At 40.4% G+C, this 23978-nt stretch overlaps 1 protein-coding gene across 1 annotated transcript; it reads left to right on the forward strand.

Moving 5' to 3' along the window:
• Positions 1 to 5320: 5320 nt before the first annotated feature.
• On the forward strand, positions 5321 to 23473 carry LOC118841009 (protein CutA homolog). The gene is made up of 6 exons (XM_036748418.1): positions 5321 to 5542; positions 8731 to 8879; positions 15355 to 15414; positions 21347 to 21392; positions 21840 to 21889; positions 22663 to 23473. Exons 1-6 carry the CDS (start codon positions 5465 to 5467, stop codon positions 22763 to 22765), a joined length of 486 nt encoding a protein of 161 aa, XP_036604313.1. The 5' UTR covers positions 5321 to 5464; the 3' UTR covers positions 22766 to 23473.
• Positions 23474 to 23978: the final 505 nt, after the last annotated feature.

Genomic DNA, 23978 nt, shown 5'->3' on the forward strand with positions numbered 1-23978 from the left:
CCACAGCACATGTCTTTTCTACTATTGGCTTCATGACAATTCAGACAACTATCCCTGTATCAAAGCTCAAGACAATAGTAAATTACAATCCCAGGAATCTTTACCTTAAATAGCAAAATTTCACTAACCACAACTTGGGGCTTGAATATCTTTCCTGATGTTTCCCTAACAGTTAACATTTCATTTATCTTTCACTTGTAAATTAAAACCACCCATACGCTGGGGCTTCAAACATATAACAAGTACTTGACAGTTGACTCATAATTGACATGTTGAAGCTACATCTTTAAGCCACCCTATATACTTTCATAATAGCCAAGAATTTAAAATGAAAATTTGCTATTATAATAAACATTATTATTATCATCATCTGTTTCATAACAAAACATCTCATCAAATATTTAACAGTTTTCAAATATCTATTTTTATCACATCTTTTTAAAAGCCCAGTTTGTGCGTAACAGCATCCAGAATAAAAGTTGTTTTGTCTAACAGCATTTCTGTTACAATGGTCTCTCAAATTTCATAATATGAAAGAATTTAGAATTACAACAATAATGCAAACAGTGTCATATATTTAAAACACGAAATAAAACTTCAGATGACATCAATTGCATTTCCAAATTATCATGTATAAAAATCACTAATCTTACTGCCTTTGACATTTTAAACACATTTTGGAGTTATCAGGCATGGAATAATTACATTCAATTAAAGAAATAATAATAATGTAGCATTTAGCCTATGCCAGTCACGGTGTTAAGCACTTTACAATCATATTATTTTGATCCTCACAACAACCCTGGGAGGTGGGTGCCATTATTATATTTCTCTTTACAGAACAGGAAACTGGGGCAAACAATGATAATATAGCTTTCTTAAGATCATACAGCTAATAAATTTCTGCAACTGGAACTTCCCGCATTTTTTTCCCAACACTTGTATGTGGGAATCTGATCTGAGATGATCAAGGAAGGGTTAACAAGAGATGGCTATAAGGTGCAAACTTTTTTACCTATTTTCTTTTTTTTCCACTCTGGGATTACTTCCAAACTAGCTGCCTTCCTTCATTGCCCTAGGACAATGAGGCCGTTAATCTTGCCATTTACTTTTAACTTTTATAAAATTTAATCCTTATTTTTCCTTAAAACGAATTCTACAGAGTGGTACCTCAAAACTTACTAAGATATTTCAGAAGGGGGTGAATTCCTGGAATTACCCAAAATCTCAGAAGTTCTCCCCTGCAATCTTAAAAGTGATAAATCTTCAAGCCTCCAAAATCGACCAAGATGTTTTTAGCAGTTCAACGACCTTTGATTATCTGACTTCATTTTTTGTAATTCCAACGTAACCAAAGCTGAAATGACAGGGGAAAAAGTGTCTTATAGATTTTTTGTTTTTTATTACCTAATCTCCCTCAGGAAACCTAAAGTGGGAGCTAGTCCTATTTACTTAGTCCTGGGTTCAAATTCTGCCTCTGATGTTTATTACTTGTATGAACTTGGGCAAGTCTCTTAAATTTCTCAGTTTTCCTACCTGTAAAATGAGAGGGTTGCACTAAGTAGCCTTTCCAGGCCCTTTTAACTTTAAATCTACAATATTATAATAATAAATATTATTATTATATAGATAATAATATAGTATATATAATATTATATAGTATATATTATATATGCCCTGTTGTATGTTATATATTATATATAATAACATATTATAGACAATATTATCATAAATATTATTATAGACAATAATAACTCCTTGACTTCTCTCTGGCTCAGATTAATGCAAGAGCTTCATAATTGGTACCCTTGCTTCTATTCTCTCCTATTCAAATGCCTCGATCATATAGCTGTCAAAATATTCTTCCTAGGATACAGGTTTTTCCATACCACTCCCCTACTCAAATGTCTTCAGCAGCTCCCTATTGCTTCTAGAATAAAAGCCAGATTCTTCCATTTGACGTATAAGGTCTTTTGCAATTTGGCTATATACCATAGCCTTTCAAGTCTTATTTCAAATTACTCACTTTTATGTACTCTATACTGATCCTGGAACTGGACATTCAATTTCTCATCTCCATACCTTTGCACAAGCTATCCCTAGTGCCGGACCATCCTCACCCCTTCCCCACCCCCTTTTCTCTTAGAATCTTCAGTTTCCTTTAACACTCAACTTGGGTGTTACCTCCTACAAAAAGCTTTCATTAATTCCCCTTTGCCATCTCTTCAAATTAATTTGCCTTTTATGTCTGTTTGTTTTTGTCTTTGTATCCTTAGGCCTAGCACAGAACCTTGCGCATTGTAGATACTTAACAACAATAGCTAGCGTTGGTATTGCTCCTACTATGTGCCAGGCACTGTGCTGAGTACTTTACAAATATTATCTCATTTGATTCTCACAACAACCCTGGGAGGTCGGTGGTAGTATTTCATGGCAGAAGAAACTGAGGCAAACAGGTTAAGTGACTTATCCAAGATCACACAGCTAAGAACTATGGACCTCTAATGCTTGTTGAACTTAATTGAACTAAGAATAGGAACTAGGGACTTTGCTTATCTCTAGTAGTAGTAGTAAAAGTAGTAGTAGTAGGAGGAGGAGGAGGAGGAGCTAGCATTTATATGCCACTTTAAGGAAAATTATCCCATTTGATCCTCACAACAGCCCTGTGAGATGGGTGCATGTATGAACCTTTGATGGGGTTATTATTCTGAAGTATAGTTAGTTGTACATGTGTTATATCTCCCTATTAGACTGTAAATTTCCATGAAGGTAAAGGACCACATATTATTGTATCTCCCCTTCTTCCCACCATGCTATTGAACAAAATTCCGTGAACACATTAAGGGCTTAATAAATTTTTGTCGAAACCTAAAAACAATATGAACTAGTGGGAAGAAGGAGGGGGGTAGATTAGTTCTTCCTCCTCTTCCCTCATAGCTTCCCTGTCCCTTTTGCCTTTCCTTCCTGTACCATCTACTCTCTATCTGCCCTATTTTAAATCCTCTAGTCACCTACATCCATTTCATGAATCCTCCTTAAAGTAGGTAACAAGGAGTCCCTTCTAAGGTCCTTCCAGTTTTAAACCTATGATGCTGTGACACCCATCCAGCCTCAGCTAAAGGCCAGATTTGACACGCCCTTAGCCTTGTCATACTGTTATAAATAAACAGAAATGTTTGTTTCCAGGAACCTCCTAGGGGTTCTCCTTCCAGGGTCAGGGCTGGTACACTCATGTGAGTGAATGTGGATCTTTAGCTGTGGGCATGCGTTTATGTGGGCATGTATGCCTATAGTACACAAGATGGTCTCTAAGTCCCCTTCCAACTCTTTATCTATGATCCATGGACTAGCCATGGGCAAGTTTGCTCATGGGCAAATCACTTTACCTTTTATGTACCTCAGTTTCCTCATCTTGTAAAATGCAGGATAATAAGACTGCAGTATTTACTTAACAAGATTATTGTAAAGACAAAAGGAAATAATGTGCATATAGTGGGGCCCTCTCCTTCTCTTCTGTCATAGATTAGAATCAAAGTTGTCATTTCTGGTTCCAGACAACCATGTAGTTGAAGCTGGGGGGAGGAAGGGCTAATTTGAGCCATGTATGACTCGTTGCTGAGAGACTTGCTCTCGAAGATGACTATGAGTCTGTTTGTTGGCTGTGGACTGGAGAAAGTGATGTCTTAGTAGATGTACAAAAGGGAGTAGCCAGACCCAGGCCTCTCTCTCTCTTCCTTTTCAGCTGTATTTGAGAGTTGCGTGCTGGTCTCCATATGGCTGGCTGCCAGCACATAACAACCAAAGTACCTACCTGCTTCCCACTAGGTAAGCCTCAGCCTGAATTTGAGCTGCCTCTTGGGGCATACTCTTTCCTGATTTTAGACATGTGAATATCTAATCTGAAATAACATTCAGGCTTGGGCCTGACCTTGTGCATTTGAGAGGTCAGGAGGTCCTAAATCTCACCAGGTTGGAGCTTTTGGGGATGTTCGTGGAGAAATGTCTCCAGCAACTACTGAAGTGCTCCTAGAAAGGACAGCCATTGACAAAAAGATAAGCCCCAGTCTGATCATTTTGCCTGCAGACATCTATTGAGAATTGTTTGGACAGTAATGGGAGTTGTTTGAACAGTGCAAAGCTGTAGTAAAAATATAAAATACTTAATCAGCAGTTCTGCAAACTTTTATGTTCCTATGAGGTTTACTTATCAACCCTCCCAGTAGGAACACTAATTATAAATTAAGTTACTGAATCTTATTTTAAGTTTCTTTTTTGGAATGCTTGCATTTGTGAGTGACTAGTCTTTGGCATTCCTTTTGAGTGTAGGGATAAATTCCCTTTCCTATACCTGATTCACACTGTTTATTTGGTACCCTTTTTACTCCCCTTCTTTGGGGAAGCCCTAGAAGTGAATCATACCTATTAAGCTCCAAGTAAAGTCATCCTTGAGGCTTCCATGTGGCGACTTAATTAACCAGAAAGTATAAGAAAAGTGAGTAACTGCCCTCATTAGAGATCAAATTCCTCAGGACTGAAGCCTGTGCAGATGGCAGCCTAGGCACAGAACAGGGAGTGAGTGTAATGCCCTCAGGTCTTATAGGAACCCAGGAGCAGCTCCTCAAGGTTGAAAATATAAAGTTCGAAAATCTTGAAGTACCACATAAATACAAGCTATCGTCACTATTTGCAAGACAGCAACCTATGGTAATACAAGATTAGAGGGGCCTAGGAAACAGGAATACTTGGGTTCAAAACCTGCCACTAACACATGCGGTATGACATAGGTAACTCATATGTAAATCACAGGTAAATTATGCTTTATGACATAGGTAAATCACTTTTCAGGGTCTCCTTTTAACTTTTTAAGACTCTAGATTATAAATGAGTTGATGTTCTACTTTGATGGAGGGATTTTCCATACCTGAATTTCTTTGAGGGATGAAATCACAGCCTCCCCCAACCCCCTCAAATGCGAATCTATCTTCAGATATCTCAGTTTCCTCCTGTGAGTCTAACATCCTCCGGAACATTCGAGTATCGGACTGGATGGATGGTCATTAAGGTTCCTTCCAGGTTTAAGTTGCATGATCCAATTTGCTTGTGACTGCCCCTTGAGCTCTCAGCTTCTCGTCCAGGGGCAGGACCATCGTTCTGATCGATGCCCCTCTCGTGGCTGCAATTTTGCGGACAGGAAGTCTCGCTGAGAAAGGAAACCCCAAGTTCGAGGTTGAGGGGAGCTGGCTGGGCAATGGCAGGTGGAAAAGCCTAGAGGCTAATCCCAGGACAGCCTTTGGAAGGAGGAGCCAAGAGGAGAGGCGGGGAGGGGCTGGAGAGTCCTGGAAGTACCCCCGTTCCTCTGCCAAGCACAGGCTAGCGGGGTCCCAGAGGGCGCCCGGGTGGCAGCTCCGCTGCTGCCGCTGAGCAGGAGCCGGGGGTCCGCACGCCTCAGGCCCCATAGGGCACCATGGACTGGCCGACTCAGCGCTGCCCACCGCTTGCTGTCCAGAGCTGCCTTCGCCCCGGCTGCCTTTCCTGGCTCCTGGTGAGTGCCCAGCCCCAGGGAGGGTTTCCCTAGGACTTTAGGGATCTTGGGATTCAAAGTTCCAGGGGACCATGGCGATCTAGTTCAACTCAGTCATTTTACTAGTGAGGAAAACCGAGACCTAGAGAGGGCAATAAACTTGCTCAAGGTTATACAGGTGGCGTATGGCAAACTCCCGACGTGGTCTTCTGACCCCTATTGCTGTCTGTTTCTAAAACAACCTCTGCCGGTGAAAACTGGGAATGGCCGCCAATACCCTGAGGCGGTGAGTAAAGAGTGGGAATCCTCTCCTCTGCCCTTGAAGGAGTGACGGCGATCCCCACTGCCTCCCTCCTACCTGCTGAATCCTCCTCCTCCCTCTCCCCGCTGAAACCCTAGAAAAGTGAAAAAACTGTGAAAACGGAGCCGGAGTGGGTGGGGGCTGGGAAGATTAAAACATTACAAATTTTTATATCAAAATCACATTTAAATTAATTTTATTGCCTTTATTTTATCCCATTCAAGGGAATTTTTAAAAATGCAAAATGGAGCTTTTGATCCCTTCAAAACTGCGCTCTTTCCTGTTATGTTCATTGTCCCCTGAACCAGGGCACTAGGCTTTCTTGACGGAAATTGCTTGAGCTAACCCCTGGGCCCCCAAAAACTTTGATCTCAGTTTGGACTTTATCCCCTTGAAGCACCTCTGAAATCTGAGGGTAATGATAAAGTCCGGCATGTGGTTAAATGGCAGCTACTCTCTGATTCTGTCTCTCTGATATTCTGTTCTAGTTTGTCCTTTCTGTCTGGGTATGTTCCCATCTATCTCTGTTTATCTCTCTCTGGTCCTTCCTTACCTGACAAATAAGAGGGTTGGACTGGATGATTTCTAAGATCCTTTCACACAGCACTATCATTCTATGTTCTAAGATCCTTTTCAATTCTGATAGTCTATCATTTAGGCATATACAATCATTTTTATGAAAAGACCCTACTGGATTTCATGATTTGGACCCTTTTCTTCAAGTGGTTCTGTCTTATTTTAGAGCAGTTGGATTGCCAAGTCAGAGAGGCAGATGAGAGGAAAGATGTGGCTATGGCAGAGGAAAAAAAAAAACAGCCTGCCATTTAGTCAAACTCAGAAAGTCAAGAAATAAAGACAGCAGTCATGCCCTGCCAGAAGACGGGAGCCAGCCAAACTCAGAGAGACTGGGGAGCAAGAGAGGGAGAACAGAAATGGATTTGAGCAAGGCCAGGGAAAGAGGGTGGAGATCCAGAGGTGCCCAAAATGCTGGAGTCCTTCCAGAGAGCTCTAGGGGTACATACCGAGAAAATGTAGGGAAATCTCTCTTCTGAAGATTTTAATCTTTGTTCTCAACATGTAAGTGATACTTAACACCACTTCATACTAAAATAATGGTTATCTCCCATTTTTACAGGGTGTTCCTAAAGTCTGGACATATAGGTAAAAATGCATATTCTCAAGAAATGAAATGAATGAAACTTTCAACAACATTTTAGTTAATTGGAATATTAACAAATAACATCTTCAATATGATTTCCATCATTTGTGATGCAAAGGTTGATGCGTTTTGCAAGATTCGCGTGAACTGAATGCAATAACTCCATACTGCCATCAATTTTAGCACATTCACTCTTTATGTGTTCAATCAAGTGTGTTGCATGAGATTTTTCATTGAGTGCACCTTCTCCTTTAGCATACCCCAGAAAAAGAAGTCAAGGGGGCTAAGGCCTGTTAATATTCCAAATATTTCAAAATATGCATTTTTCCTATGTGTCCAGACTTTAGGGACACCCTGTATTATGGGAACATAGGTGTTAAAGGCCTTTGAAAAAAAATTAAGTAAAAATACTTTACAAAGTCCTTTAACAGCAATTTTCTTATTTTGGGTCTCATAAAAACTCAATGAGGTGAGCAGGGCAGATGGTACAGAACTAGGGAAGTGATAGTCCCAGTGTCTTTTGCCCTGGTCAGAGGACATCTAGACTGTTGTGCTCATCTGGAGGTGGCACATTTTAGGAAAGACGCCGATCGGCTGCGGAGAGTCCAGAGGAGGGCACACAGAATATTGAAGGGCCTCGAGAGCATGTCATGTGAGGATGGGTTGAAGGAACTAGGGATATTTAGCATGGGGAACAGAAGACTCAGGTGATAACTGTCTTCAAGTATTTAGAAAGTCTCCATGTGAAAGAAGGATTTGACCTTTTCTGCTTATTTCCATGGGGCAAAATTAAGAGCAGTGGATGGGTGGAAGTTGCCAAGCGACAGATTTAAGCTTGATGTAAGGAATGATTTCCTAACATTTCAAGTTATACTTGAGTGCAGTGGGCTGTAGCTGAGGGTAATGAGTTTCCCATCACTGGGAAAGACTAGATTACCACATCGGGGAGGATATATTAGAGATTGTTTTTGTTCAGGCAGAGTTTGGACTAGACAGCTATTCTCTGAGATCCTTTCCAACTCTAAGACCAAGTGAGCATCTAAGACAGGCAGATATGTGATTGTGGCTGAAGAAATCAAGAGACTCTCAAGGCAGGTACTGGGCCAGTGCAGGTACCATAATCTTAAAGTAGTGGGTAGAGCAAAAAAAAAAGGGGGGGGGTTTCTAATTTCCTTTGTGAGTATTGACCTTTGCATTTGGACCTCGCATAGTAGCTAGTTTTGCAACCATTTAGTGCATTTACTCTATAATGTTGTATGTTTGTGTTTTATTCATCTATGAGATTATAAGCTCTCTGAAGGCAGGGACCATGTTTTATCCAAACTTTGTATCTCTCTAGTTCCTAGCACAATGTTTTATACACTGGAGACACTTAATAAGTGTTTGTTGAATGATCCGAAGGGGAAACCTTTATGTCATGCTTGCTACGTTCCAGGCACTTTTTACAAATATCATCTCATTTGGTCCTCACAATAATCCTGGGAGGTAGATGGTATTATTATCTCCATTTTACAGTTGAGGAAACTGAAGCAGGCAGCAGTTAAGTGATTTGCGTACAGTCACACAACTAGTAAGTGCCTGAGGCCAGATTTGAATTCAGGCCTTCCTTACTCCAGGCCCAGCCCTCTATCCACTGCACCACTGGCTGCCTGAATGAATGAATGAACGTGATTCCACAAAGGTTATGTTTCTCTGAAGGACTGAGTAGACATAGGCAGTCTGAACCCATGTCTCCTGACTTTTCTCTAGGTGGTGATGGCCTTCCTCCTGTCATACCCTATGCTGAGGACCATCAGCCTCCATCTCCACTCAGCAGTTACTGGCAGCTACCTCTCTGGGACTCACTCAGTTGCCTTTGTCAACTGCCCCAATGAAGAGATTGCCAAAGACATAGCAAGGTAAAGTGTTGGGATGTTGGGCCTAGGGGTCCAGTTTGTGGGCTGGAAGATGTCAGAGCTGTTATATTGCCTTAGGAGTGGGGCTCTGTTTCTTCCCTCTCTAAGCTAAAACTACTCAGCCCTGTACATTTAGGAGTCAAGGGGCTATGATTTGATGGACCCTTTGGTCTCTCTGAAAAGAAATGGCCTAGAAGATAAATACCAATAATAGCCCACATTTATATTGCAGAATAAGGTTTGCAAAGCACGTCACATATATTATTTCATTTGCCCTGTACTATTGTAAGGTACTAGTACTGTTTTTATTTAGGCAATCAGTTAGCAATAGTCTTTGAAAGCCTCAGGAGAACTAGTGTTATTTATAATCATCATCCCTTGTCTTTAAATACCACTTTATATTTTCTTTTTCAAAAAAGAATTTATTAGTCTCTCTTATTTTTGCATAGCCCTTCACATTATATCTTTCGCCTTCTCCATCCTAGAGAGCCATTCTTTATAGCAAATAATTTCACTTTATATTTTTCAAATCACTTTGATATTTTTTTTCCATTTTATCCTCAAAACATCTCTGTGAAGTAGGCAGGGGTAGGGACTATAATTCCCTTTTTATAGATGATGAAACTGAAAGACCTGGAACCAAGACCTAGGTTCCCCTCCCTAACTCTCCAATCCAAAGCTCTTTCTGCTACCTACGTAAGTACGGATGTTAGAACAATAATAATGACAGTAACTCCACTCACATAGTACTTCAAGATTTTCAACACGAGATAGGCGGAGTACAAGTACAATCTTCATTTAATAGATGGGCAAGTTGGGTCTCAGGAGGGTGAAGTGACTTGCTTTGGATATGGCTATTAAGTGTCATTGCCGAGAAACAAATCCAACTCATTTAATTCTAATGGCACTGTTCTTTCCATTAGACCCCCCCTAATACACACACACACACACCCTTGAAGTTCATGTTTTGAATTGGCTTTTTAAAATTTTCCAGGTTCAGTCTCAGAGAGGCTAATTCAGGTCAAATGGAAAGAAGGCCGAGAATTAGGGTTCATATTCCTTTAAGAGTATTTAAAGTATTTAAGGACTTCTCTGCTGTCAGTTTTCCTTTAGGGGGTGTGGTGGGTGAAAGAGGCAATGACTGAGGAAAACAGAGGTTTCTGACCATATCGATTTATTAAGCAATGCATGTCAATTGCCTCACAAATTGGGAACCAGGCCCTTCCTCAGCTTAGGACTGGGCCTGGAATACTCCCCCTAAATATAAACAATAGCTGATCCATCAGTATGGGACCAGTTTTCAGATAAGACTTAGTAGTTGCTTGAGATATCCAATTGTGAGAAAACTTGCAACAATCTTCGGATATGAATGATTTCCTGGTCAACATAACCTAGGTTCTTGGTTAAGGGTCTCTAAGTAGCAGGTAGAGTTGGTTCAGTTTCCCAGGTGGATTCAAACGATGCAATAAAGTTTTCTCTCACTTCCCATAATTGAATAAAGTTTTCTCACAATACAGAAATTAGACTAGACCCATAATTTATTTTTTTCTCTTTTTAACTATTATCACAGCTTGTCAATAAGTTTAGCCTTTTGGCCAAATTTTTACTATCATTTGTTATTGTTTAGGATTTCATTAGCATTTGATATTCAGAAAAGTTCATTTTTTTTCAGTATTTATAAAAACCTCATTTGTTAGCTTTAATCTAATTTTTACTTGGAAACTTCTAAGGGAAACATAATATCTAAAATGAATCAGATAATAATAGTCTTGATCATCCCATCATACGCAGCTTTTCTTTCAAACCACTCAAATAATGATGACAGTCCTAAAAGAACTGATAACATTTTCACATAGGAGTAAACAATTTAACCTCATTGAATCCCTTATAATTGGTCTTTAATGTTTACCTTATATTCCTTCTGAACCTTATACGTCGAATATTCCATTACGTTCTGCTGATTTTGTCATAAGTAGCTGGTTTTGTTAAATGTCCTTTTTTCCATTCAGGATTATACTTTGCTGGGTAAAGTATTCTTAGTCATAACCCCAGCTTTTTTGCTCTATAAAATATAGTGTTCCAAGACCAATGGTCCTTCAGGGTATTAGCAGCTAGGTCTGATGAAATCCTTGTTTTTTTTTTTTCTTTTTTAATTTATTTATTTATTTTTAGTTTACCACACACGGTTCTACATAATTTTGAGTTCCAGATTTTCTCCCCTCCCTCCCCCCTCGCTCCCCAAGACGGCATGGAATCTCATATAACTATCATGTATAACTTCGCGTTGAATTAATTTATACACTAGTCAAGTTGTAGAGAAGAATTATGACCAATGGAATGAATCATGAGAAAGAAGAAACAGATCCAAAAAAAAAAAAACAACCCAAAAACAAAAACAAAAGAGAAGCAAAAAAGGCGAGCATGTAGTGCGCCTCGATCTGTATTCAAACTTCACAGTTCTTTCTCTGGATGAAGATAGCATTCTCCGTCGTGAGTCCCCTGGAGTTGTCCTTGTACCTTAGGTTGCTGAGAAGAGCGAAGTATGTCAGAGTTGGTCCTCACGGAATCCATATGTCTGTGGCTGTGCACAACGTTCTCCTGGCTCTGCTCCGCTCACTAAGCATTATTAGACCCGTAATTTAATAGAAACTAAACTAGCTCCAGAATTGAGTCAGAAGATGGAATCAGTGTGATTCACTCAATTCCCACAATTAACCACTTGGTGTCCTAATCTTCTCAATTCCCTCAGCGTTAATTGAATCAAAATGTTAGATCTGGGAATGCAGCATGTTAGAGTGGGAAGTGATCTTTGAGGTCATCCCATCCAACCGCAGTCTGAAGCATGAATCCTCTTTACAGAATTCCCATCAAGTGGCCCCCTAGTTTGATGGGGTGACCCTCTAAGGCCTGAGGTTGGAGATGGGGCCCATTTCTGGGAAATTATATCCTACCAAACCAAAGGAGATAGTGAGGCTGGTGACCTTGCACAGCCCTCCCTCACTCGAAGTCAACTGCAAGTCATGTCATCATTTCCCTGATACCACAATCCTCTTTGAAATCCCCATAACTTCCCATTGCTTTGAGTTTTGCCCTCTGGGGCCAAATAGAACAAGTCCATTTCCTCTTCTGATAGCTCAAGATAACCTTGAACATATTAAAAGACAGCAATAAAGAAAATAGCTACAAAGAGAGCTGGAGAATGGCCAGACCTGACCTGCTTGGGCCCCCTCCTTCCTAATTCACAGCCCAGCTTTTTTTTTTTTTTTACAATGCTCCAAAAAAGAAAAAAAAAAGTACACCTGAATCTCTCTGGAGCTAAATGGTCTTTTGTGGAAAATTAATGAGAGTGGCAGCTAAGACCAGATCAACTCTGGCCTTGGATTATTTCTCCTCTATTGGGTCTTTTCCTTTCATTTTCTCCATATTAATATTTAATTGAGAGGGACCATAAGACCAGTGGTACCGTTGGCCCATAGTACACAGGGAGACTATTCATGCCCTTCTATGAGGCAAGACATGAATTATTCAGTGCCCACTTCACCCCAGCCCTGTTCTATATGACTCTCTCACTGTTCCCCACAGGGACCTGTGTTCTCTAAGCCCAGAAGCATACAGTACAGAAACTAGTCCCAGAAACTTTCTGGATTCAAAGGATGTTCTGGGAGGCAAGGTCAGGGTAGCCCATACAGTTGTTCCTCTGGGATTGCATAATTGTCCTCAGAGCCTGGGTGTGTCAATCAGCAGACCTAGGTTCTAGTACCACTTCTGACATTACCGCACTGTATGACTGTGGGTAGGTCATTTCCTTTCTTTAGACCTTAGTTTATTTATGAAATGAAAAGGTTTGAACCAGATGACTTTTAGGGTTCCTTCCAGCTCTGAGTCTTATTATCCTATGAGGATAATATTTCAAATTTTTATTGTGCTTTAAACATCTTTCTCACAACTCTGAAGTGGTAAGTGAAAATTTTATTTCCCCCTTTTTACAGACTAGGAGATTATGAGGGTCATAGAGGTTAATAGATCTCTAGTTTTCTTCTACTTTTCCGTAGATGTGAACCCATAGCCTTTCCAAGAAAGCATCTGAGCTGCCCAGTTGGCATGCAAGAGAGACTTTAGTTGGGAGGCATTTATAGGAGGATTTGTAGCTTTAGAGCTACAAAACACCTTACAGTCCATTAGTCCAACCCACTTAGTTTACAAGTAGAGAAACCGAGGCCCAGAGAGGTTGAGTGACTTGCCCAAAGTCATGCAGGTAGTTAAAACTTTTTCTGGTAACTGAGATGAAGCTGCTCATGGCTGGGCACTTTTCCCTCTGGTTTCTGGAGTGTGCCTCCTTATGAGGTCAGGCTATGGGACAAAAGGCAGGGGCTCAGTCCCTTACTATGTTCTACTTCCCTGGAAGAGGGCCAACAGAGCATGCACTTTGTTCCCCACAGACATAAGTCTTGTGTCCTCCATGGGGGAGGTCCCCCCTCCATCTTGTCTAGGTTTCTGAGACATTTTTCCCAAACTCCGGTAGCATTTACTCTACCTTTAACTTATCACTTATTCAGGGTATTCTCCTAGTTTGTATCCCCTGAGAGCACTGCAAACATGGTACCAAGTTATTGCCTTCTGTCTTCTCCCTCCCCGTTCCTTTCTGTTGCCCCAAAGCATTAACTTATCTCCCAGGGCTGAGTGGTTTCAGAGCATAGTCGCCAGAGTTCCTGGGAAAGGGAGCTGACCTCTTTTTCCATAGGACTACTGACCTATACAGGTTCTAGTTACAGTGTGTGGTCAGCAAACCTGCTCCCTTGGCTGGAAGAGCTTTTGTTTGGTCCTTTGTTTCCTGAGTACAGAAGGAGGACCTGGGTAGTTCTTACATGACTTATTGATGTGTGTATGTGTGTTTTGAATTTAAGTACAATAACGTTAGACATTTTCCCCAAGTGGCTGGGGTTGGGGGATGGGCAGTTGTTGTGAGATCCGACCTGGCAAGAGAGCTGAGTCATTCAACCTTCCCCTGACGGTTAGTGAGCTGAGCCATTTCCCCTTTGGCAGAATCATGAGCTGTTAGAAAAATAGGATTTAGAGGTGGCAGAGACCTTAGAGATCATTCATTTGGTCCAACTCCCCTATTTTACAGATGGGGAAAGTGAAGCCCAGGGGAGAGTGACTGGGCCAAAGTCACACAGGTAAGTAACGAGTAGAGCTGAGAATAAGACAGATTCTATGAAACCAAATTCAACATCCTCCCCGCCAACACACACACATACTGAGTTGTGCTTTGGCCTCTCTGCCCCATAGCAAGTTGCATTTTTTTCTATTGCCACTTAGTCCTGACTCCTGCATTGCCACCCATCTCTGATTAAGCAAATCGAGATTAATCCTGCAGCTTGGCTGTCTGGAGTGGGTAAATTGCCCAGCAGTTGCTGTAGAAACAAGGCTGCCCCCTAACCCTCCTTAATACAATTAAAAGGTTTATTTAGACACTGGAATTTTACTGTTGCCTCTGAGTGTGGTAGAAAGCTCGGGCCATTCTGCAGGTGCTACACTAATGAAGAATGAACTAGAGTGCTGCTCAGACTGGTATTTGAGGGAGGAGAAAATAGGTCAGTTCTAATAGGACAAAGAGACTCACAGAGAAGGTTCATTCTGTTGGGTGCACATTTTAAGGTTGACAGAGACCTCAAGCTAAGGCTCCCCAGGCTTTGAAAGGGGGCAGCAGTGTAGCGTGATGGAAAGAACATTGGACTTGGAGCTTGTAGGCCTGAAAACCTTGGCTAGAGTTCTGGTTCTGTAACCATCCACCTGGGTGATCTTGGGTTAATCATTACACCTTTCTGAGTCTCAGTTTCCTCGTCTTTAAAATGGAGCTAGTGGCATTTGTATTTTTTACCTCACAACATTGTGGAAACACTCTGTAAGGCTTAGTGCAGGGGTGGGGAATCTGACTCAGGCTTAAAGACTTATTGAATGAGTGTCATTCCTGCCCCTGCCTTCCTGGGCTATAGGTTTTTCTATCCCAGGACACTCTTTAAAGCCTTTAACAAACTGTTCTTCCAATAAGCAAACCTTTTCTGAGGGGCTTAACCTTTTTCACTAGGCCTCAGGAGACAAAGAGGTTGTTCTCCCTAGCACTCTTCCTTAGAGCTAAGCTTGTGCTGGGGTCAGCTCCTACCAGGCTGCTTATTGTTAGATTTTCTTTGGGAGCATTTGTACTTCAGAAATTGGCAAATGCTATAAATCAGGGCTTGGCTGATTGTCTAGATTTAAGAAAGTGGTGAAGGAAATAATAATGCTGCTTGAACTTAAAAGTATGTCTTGTTTACAGTTGTTTTTTATCTTTAGAGAGCTGGTTGTTAAACAGCACATGCCTGCCTACAGCTGACTAAGTCTATCCCCAAGAGGCTAGTTCACAAGTCAAAGATATTGGATTTTGGCAAAGAATTGTTTCCTGAATCACTCACTTTCCCCACTTCTCTCTCTGCCTCAGGACCATCTTAGATAAGAAGCTGGCTGCCTGTGTGAATATCCTGCCAAGGGCTTCCTCTCTGTGAGTAGGGCCTGCTGTCCCTTTGGGTTGTTGTCCCTTTTTGGCACTGGGGAAAGGGTTATGGGCAGCGCTGGGCTGCAGATTAGCATTATAGTCTCCTCACTGTTTGCCCCAGGAGCCCTAAGAGAAGTCCATCTGAGGCCCCAGAACAACCCCAGTGTGAGGAACTGATTCTGTGCCATGGCACTCATTTGCTCCAAACCCTTCCAAAGCTCCCCATCGCTCACAAGATGAAGACAGGATTCAGAGCTGGCAGGGACCTAGAAGAAGAGATCTTTGAGGCCAGGGAGGGGTCTAAAACTTTTGGAATCTCTTTGGCAGTCTGGTAAAGCCTATGGACCCCTTTTAATGCATCAAATAAAGTACATCAGGTTACAAAGGAAACCAAATTTATGGTAATAGCTATAAAACATTTTACTTTAAACAAGGTAATGGGCTCAAGACTAAGAACCTCTGTTCTAGTCCATCGCCCTCATTTGATCTAAATAAGATCTGAGGTCAAAAGAGATGAAGTCTACAGTCTTAGAGCTCACAAGCTGTAAGCTGAAAATTCTAGATTCAGACCCCGATCCTCTGACTCCAAGTACAGTACCTTACACTGCGCCCTAACCAGATAACAGATCCCTTGAAGTCTATACCACAAAATAATTTCTATAACACCGCTGGTTTCAAAAATACCCCATTGCTTGGACTACGGTAGCCATTTGATGTTTGGTTGGGTATTTGAACCAAGAAATAGATTATATGGAAATTAAAGGCAATATAATCTCTTGGGAAATTTGAGGAATGGATGGCACATTACCAAATAGAGCACTGACCTAGAAGTCAAGAACTGGCTTCACATCCCAGGCCTGCTTCTAACTGGTTATCACTGGGGAAATCACTTAACTTCTGAGCATCCTAAAAAGAGTGTTGGGGTGGGGGAGGAAACTGAGTGCTGTGTAATTCTAATCATCAACAATGTCCTTAAAAAAGAGAAAAGAAAATGCAGCTTTCCTCTTTTTCCTCCTCCTGTTTTTCTTCTATTTCTCCTTTTCTTTCTTCTTTTCTTCCTCCTCCTCTTCTTTCTCCTCTTCTTCCTCCTTCCGGAGGCAGGGCTACATAGGTTTGGAGCACTGGGTATACAGACTCAGTTAATATGTTGGTTAGTTTTGCTAAACTTCTTTTCCTTTTTTTTAAAAAAATATTGTGACAAAGGATAGCTCCCTGGGGAGGAGAAAAAGAAGGGATAAGTTTAGAAATAAAAATAATGTAAAAATGATAATGTAAAAAAATCAATAAGCATTTTAAAAAATATGAGAGTGTTGTACCAGGTGATTTCTAAAGTCCTTTCCAGCTTTAATAATCTGTGAATTATGACATGTTATGATTCTTGCACACCACCAGGGAATTGGGTCCCCCACACAATGGTCATTTCCTTCCCCTGACATTTAAAGGCCTCCATAACCTGGCCAAACATATTTCCTATTATGCTCCTATGTGAAGTCATCTAAATTGGCAGCTCTTCATTGTCCTCCTACACATATCACATGGCTAATGCTGGAATGAATACTGCAATACCCTCTTTAGTCCCTCTGTATTCTGAAATCAGTTCAGATCCCTTTCAGATCAGTTCAGATCCCCCCCTTTTTTTTTAACACAGCTTTCCCTTTCTACTACAGTTTTTAGTGTTTTCCTCTGCCTCAGAATCCATCACTTTTACTGCCTGAATCATATATTTCACCGCTAGTCATAATCAGGCACTTCCTGAATATCATTGTCCCAACTGACATCTTTTCACTAGAAAGTTGTTAATATGTTATAACCAAGGGTGTGCTGGTAAGTGTTTAACAACCAGCTATCCAGAGGGGAAAAAAGGCATCAGGATACACTTTTAAGTTTAATCTGCATTATTAATATTTATTCTGCCACATTCTTAAGTTTAGACAATCAACAACAACCAAATCCAAGCCATGATTTTTAGCATTTGCCAATTTGTGAGGCATAAATGCTCCCACTGAAAATTTAACTATCTGCTGTTGTGAGGCCAGTTTGAGCTAGCTCCAGCAAATCTTTGGCTATAACTAAATCTTGCTGTTAGGTCACTTGCTCAGGCACATAATCCTTTTTATTTTAATTTTTTTTTTATTTTTAGTTTACAACACTTGGTTCTACATAATTTTGAGTTCCAGATTTTCTTCCCTCCCTTCCCCCTCCCTCCCCAAGACAGCATGGAATCTCATATAACTACCATGCATAACTTCTCATTGAATTAATTTACCCACTAGTCAAGTTATGGAGAAGAATTGTGATCAATGAAATGAATCATGAGAAAGAAGGAACAGGACCAAAAAAAAAACCAACCCAAAAACAAAAACAAAAGAGAGAAAAAGAAAAAATAGGGGGAAAAAAAGGCTAGCATGAAGTGTGCCTCAATCTGCATTCATACTTCATAGTTCTTTCTCTGGATGCAGATAGCACTCTCCATCATGAGTCCCCTGGAGCCATCTCTGCACCTTGTGTTGCTGAGAAGAGCGAAGTCTGTCAGGGTTGGTCCTCACAGAATCCATATATCTGTGGTTGTGTATAATGTTCTCCTGGCTCTGCTCCACTCACTCAGCATTATGTTGTGTAGGTTTTTCCAGGTTATCATGAAGTCCCTATCATCCCCATTTCTTATAGCACAATAGTATTCCATTACCTTCATGTACCACAGCTTGTTCAGTCATTCCCCAATTGATGGGCATCCCTTTGATCTCCAATTCTTAGCTACCACAAAAAGAGCCGCTATAAATATTTTTGTACATATGGGTTCTTTTCCCGCTTGTGTGATCTCTTTGGGATACAACCCTAGAAGTGGTATTGCTGGGTCAAAGGGTATGAACATTTTTATAGCCCTTCGGACATAGTTCCAAACTGCTCTCCAAAATGGCTGGATCAGTTCACAACTCCACCAGCAATGTAACAATGTTCCAATTTTCCCACATCTTCTCCAGCATTTATCATTTTCTCAGGCACATAATCCTAACATTGCTCTTTCCTATGAGGCTCACGTCCCTTTATAACATCATTTTCTCTTTCCTCACTTCTTGCTGTACTGATTAAAGGCCTTACAAAGGGTATGCCTATACTGCCATTGTGCTGAATGTCTTAAGAGACATATATTGCTTATCATAGGATCTGGCACCAGAAGGGACTTTAGAGGTTACCTAGTCCACTTCCCTCCCTTTCTTTAAGATAAGGAAATCAAAACCCAGAGAGGTCAGCTGAGTTGCCTAAGGTTAATAGGTAAGTAAGTAGCTGAGCCAGTATCTGAACCCAGCTTTGCTGAATCTAAAACCAATTCTTCCCTTCCCACTCTACCACGGGGCTTTTGTGGTGATCTGTCTTTACCCTATTTCCTATCCAATCTATCCTTGATACTGATGCTGAACTAATCTTCCTAATTTGCTGCACTGACCACATACCATTTTATCTACTTCTTAGTGATGCACTCTAAGAAGGATACCATCAACTGGAGGATGGGTGAGCAGTACTATAGCGAGGGAACTAGGAAACTATATCAGATGAGGAGCCAGGGAGAAATCTAGAATAAGTAGCCCAAAGAAGGGAGTGGCAGGGAGAAGAAGAGGGATAGGATTACTTGCTTTCAGATACATAAAGGAGCTGTCCAGTGCACGGTCTAAAACTATTCTCTGTGGAACTAGGGACAATAGGAGGAAGTCGCAGGAAGGCAGATTTTGGTCCTTTAAAGATAGAACTTACTAACAATTAGAGTTGTCCAAAAATATAACAGGAATTAGTGAGTTCTCTGTTGCTGGAAATATCCAAAATTAGGCTGGATGAGCACTTGTCATGGATTCTATATAGGAGTTCCCAAATAAAGAAAAAGAGTTGAGACTAGTCTCTTCCAGTCCCTTCTGGCCCCAAGATCCTAGGATTTTATGTTCTATCTCTCTATGGTTAGAAATTCTTATTAAAGGGGGTAGGGAGGTTTTAAAATTTCCTTCTCACCTTAGTCATTTTTTAAAAGTTTTAAAATTTATTTTAAACTTAAATATAAAATATGAAAAGGAAAAAAAGCATTGTCATGTACACAGCAGAGCAGAAGAGAGGATTCAATATAAAGGAATAAATTTCCATTTCAAGAAAACCATTATAATGAATACTATACATTATTTTCAAAGTTGTCCATCTTTTCTTTACTTCCTTGTATGTTTTCTTTTGTCCTCTGCTGTGCACTTTTTACTTTATTTTTCCCTCTTTCCCCTCCCCCCACCCCGGAAGGCTACAATTAAGCATATACACACATATATATGAACATACACAGATGTCCATAAACATACACACACATATATACACATAAACACTCAAACACACATACATAAGACTGTATTATGCTTATTTCCATTTGTCATGTGTTTCTCTGAAGGTGGATAGCATCTTTCCTCCTAAGTCCAAGTCTTTCCATATTTTTCTAAATCCACCAGCTTATTTCCTACATCACAAGAATATTCCAACCCAATCACATTCTCTCTGGGAGATTGTCTATAAGAGTTTTTTCCAGTTTTCTGAATTCTCTCTATTTTGACTGTATAGTTTTATTTATACAGGAATATTTTAATTTAAAATAATCAAAATTATCCATTTTATTCTTTAATACTGCTGTCACCATATAATATGGTTTAAGGTCTGTTATTACTGAATCTAGTTCCTTTATATCTTTTTTCCGTGGTTTCCCTGGAGTTCCTGACTCTCTGCTCTTCCAGATGAACCCTGGTATTATTTTCTCTGACTCAATAAGATAATTTTTAGTAATTTAGTTGAGGTGGTATTACATAAATACATTAGTTAGGTAAAATTGTTAGGTAAAATAATTAGGTAAAATTTTTTTATTATATTAGCTTTACCTATCCATGCACAATAAATATTACTTCAATTATTTAGATTTAACTTTGTTCGTATAAAAGGTGTTTTGTGTTTAGTTCCTGTATTGTATAGTTCCTGTGTCTGTTTTGACAGGTATGCTCTCATTTTTGTATGTCTAATTATTTTATGTGGTCTAAAACTATTGATGAATGTGGCTGACACATAGTGTAGTTTCCCTATTTTTCTCTTTTGATTAAATCTGATTTAGCTTTAACTTTGTCTGAGCTCATGAGTACTATGCCTGCTTTTTTTACATAATAAATTCTACTACTGACCTTCATTTTTGTTTGTGTGCAGCTCTCATTTTTATAGCATTTCCTGAAAGCAACATATTGTTAAATTCCAATTTTTAATCTGCTGTCAGTTTCCATTTTGTAGGTAAATGCATCCCATTCACATTCTAAACTATAATTTCTTGTATATTTTCCTCCTTCCCATTTTCCTCACTATCCTTCTCACCCTATTCCTATCCTTCCTCACTCCTCTACTTTACTTCTACCCACTACCTTGCCCTCCTATTCCTTAATCTACCCACCCGTCAAGAATCCCTCCCTTATCCTCTCCCTCTACCCTATCCCCTTAGCCTCTTACTTCTTTCTGAATTTGGAAGATTTTTATACCCTTCTAAATGTATATGTGGTTCCCTCTTTGTCCCATTTCAGTTAATCTACACACCCTTCTATGGTTACCTCTTATCCTATTCTCTATCCCTCTCTTATCCTCTCCCCCCCCCCACATTTCCTTACCCTCTTATTTCTGTTTTGTGAGGCAATTGGGGTTAAGTGACTTGCCCAGGGTCACACAGCAAGTGTCAAGTATCTAAGGCCAGATCTGAGCTCAGGTCCTCCTGATTCCAGGACTGGTACTCTATCTACTGAGCCACCTAGTTGCCCCCATCTTAATCATTTTTAACTAGCAGGGAATGAGCTGGTAATATAAGGTTAGGGGCATGGCATTTCAGGAGAGCTCTGCCTAACCTTCAATCGGGATAATATTTTTTTTATAATTTTGTGAACTCTTCTAGGTACTTTTGGAAGGGAGAGATTGAAGAAGCCACTGAAATCCTTTTGGTAAGTGTGAGTACCAGTCCAGATCTAAAGGGTCTGGGGCAAGGTGGAGTGAGTAATGAAGAGAAACTCACTTCACCCCCTTTTTTAATCATTTTCAATTTTTAAAACAGAATTCCCATAAAGCCATAAAATGTTAGGCCTAAAAGAGACCTTAGAATATAGAATGTGAGAGCTGAAATGGACCGAAGAACATGCAATATTCAAGCAGGAAAGGGCCTTAGAAATCACTTAGTGTGACCCCTTTTATTTTATAGATGAGGAAGGGGCATATTTCCATCTCTGCCAAGTTTTGTATACAAGTCTTTGGGTCATTCCTGAGGACCTCAGTGGAAATCCATAGTTTCGGAGTCAGGGGGAAAAGCTGCACCAGCTGGCTCATCAGAGGCAAAAGTGATATCACATGATCTGGAAATGAATTTCTGAAACATTGATGTTTCTCTTGAACAGTTAGTGAAAACGAAGACTTCAAAAATACATGAACTCTCTAACTACATCAGGTGAGTCCTCTCTTTCCATCGCTTATCTCTAATCAGCTGTTTGGTCAAAGAGCTGAAAGTGATGAATGTCCCAGATATAGTCGAAGGCAGGATGCTTAACTAAGCCTGTGCATAGTGTCAGCCGTACCCCTTATGCAGATTCAATATGGATGGGGAAAAGCTGTGTGGGGAGGGGGATGGCTGAAGAGGAGGTATGGTGTTAAATAGTTTTCAGGGAATTCTCTGTGTGGCTATTTACATACTTATGCAGGTGAGGTGTCTGAAGCTGTGGTATTCCTCCAAGTAAGCTAATACTCGCAACAAGCATTCTACTTAGTGGGGTGTGCGTGTGTGTGTGTGTGTGTGATGCAAAGAGAAGCACGTGGTAGATTGAGTAGAATGTTGGAATTGGAGTCAGGAAGACTCAGCTTCAAACACTTCCTATGGTACTAACTAGTTGTGGGCAAGTCACCTCATCCCTCCGAGCCCCAGCCACTCTCAGACAAATTTATTGAGTCAAAGATGGGCTGTGATGTGCTCTGATGCTCCAGTGATGAAGCCACAGATCCTTTAAATATTAGAGAGCAAAAATATCCCTGGCTCTGTGTGTTAGGACCCCTGATGAGGACAGAGGCCCCTGGTTAAACAAAACAAAACCAAATCCAGTGTAATCCACTAAACAGCTCTTGGCTAATGGACATCAAATGAAGTACATATATCTATGAAGATCTCAAGGCTTCTTTCTCAAGAGCTATCTCCAGCCATACTTACTTAGTTCTTTTATCTTCCTTTAGATCAATTCATCCTTTTGAAATTCCTGAGCTCTTCAGTGTACCCATTGACCAAGGAAACCCTCTTTATTTCAAGTGGATTGAGGAAGGGGTGGCTGAGGACTAAGCAGAGGCCCACTCTGCTTTCTGGCATGACAATTCTCACATTGTGTCTTTCCCATTGGGGAGAGCTCTGTAGAGAGCTTGGCAGGAGGTGGGGTGAGACAGTTGCTGTCCCTTGGACTGCAATACATTTAGAAGATAATTAACTTATGGATTCTGATGCTTATCTCAGCTTTTTGCCCATTCTAGATAATGAGCAGAAGAGGTGAAAGCATATCGAATGGAAAAGAAGATAGCTATGTTCTTTGACCCCTCCTTTCCCCTTATTATGAGAGTTTAGTTCTTTAAGGGGACAGTTATAAGGGTTCCACCCTGCTTCTCTTACCTATCGTCTGCTACCACATACACTTGACATGTACCACCACCAGTCCACAGAATGCCCCCTTTTCACAGAATGGAGCCCTTAGTAAAAAAATGGAAACTAGGCTAAATTGGGTCTGCTTTTCAGTTGTCTTTATTGCCTCTGTTAGGAAGAACCCTTAAGTTCTAGGAGCTAGATATGCTTCTCCCCCAAAGGGAATTTTTTTTCCTTTGTAAATATTTTATTTTTTCCCAATTACATATAAAAACATTTTTAACCTTCATTTTTACAATTTTGAGTTTTAAATTCTCTCCTGCCCTCCCTTCTTCTCCCCTCATTGAGAAGGCAAGCAATTTCATATAGCTGTACACATGCAGTTATGCAAAACATTTCCATATTAGTCACGTTGTGAAAGAAAACACAGACAAAAAAAGAAAAATAAAGAAAGTTTTTTTTTGTATTATTGCTCATTATTTTGTTTTATTTTTTCCACAAGATTTTGAGTTACAAATTTTCTCCTCATTTCTACCCTCCCCCCAACTCCAGGATGGCATATATTCTGATTGCCCTGTTCCCCAGTCAGCCCTCCCTTTGGTCACCCCACTCCCAGCCACCAATCTCCTGTTCCCTTACTTTCTTGTAGGGCAAGATAGATTTCTACACTTGATTGCCTGTATATCTTATTTCCCAGTTGCATGCAAAAACAACTTTTTTTTGAGCATCTGCTTTTAAAACTTTGAGTTCCAAATTCTTTCCCCTCTTCCCTCCCCACCTACCCTCCCTAAGAAGACAAGCAATTCAACATAGGCCATACATGTATCATTATGTAAAACACTTCCATGACAGTCATGTTGTGAAAGACTAACTATAAGAAAGTTTTTTAAAAAGCAGGCTTTGATCTGCATTCAGACTCCAT

This window comes from Trichosurus vulpecula, chromosome 3 (genome assembly GCF_011100635.1).
Source record: "Trichosurus vulpecula isolate mTriVul1 chromosome 3, mTriVul1.pri, whole genome shotgun sequence".
In the NCBI taxonomy this organism is placed as follows: domain Eukaryota; kingdom Metazoa; phylum Chordata; class Mammalia; order Diprotodontia; family Phalangeridae; genus Trichosurus; species Trichosurus vulpecula.

Bases quoted from the DNA above. Each gene is read 5' to 3' on its own strand.
- LOC118841009 (XM_036748418.1), top strand. From the start codon at position 5,465: ATGGACTGGCCGACTCAGCGCTGCCCACCGCTTGCTGTCCAGAGCTGC. The intron at 5,543-8,730 runs GTGAGTGCCCAG...ACTTTTCTCTAG, and splicing joins GCTGCCTTTCCTGGCTCCTG to GTGGTGATGGCCTTCCTCCT. The intron at 21,393-21,839 runs GTAAGTGTGAGT...TCTCTTGAACAG, and splicing joins AAGCCACTGAAATCCTTTTG to TTAGTGAAAACGAAGACTTC.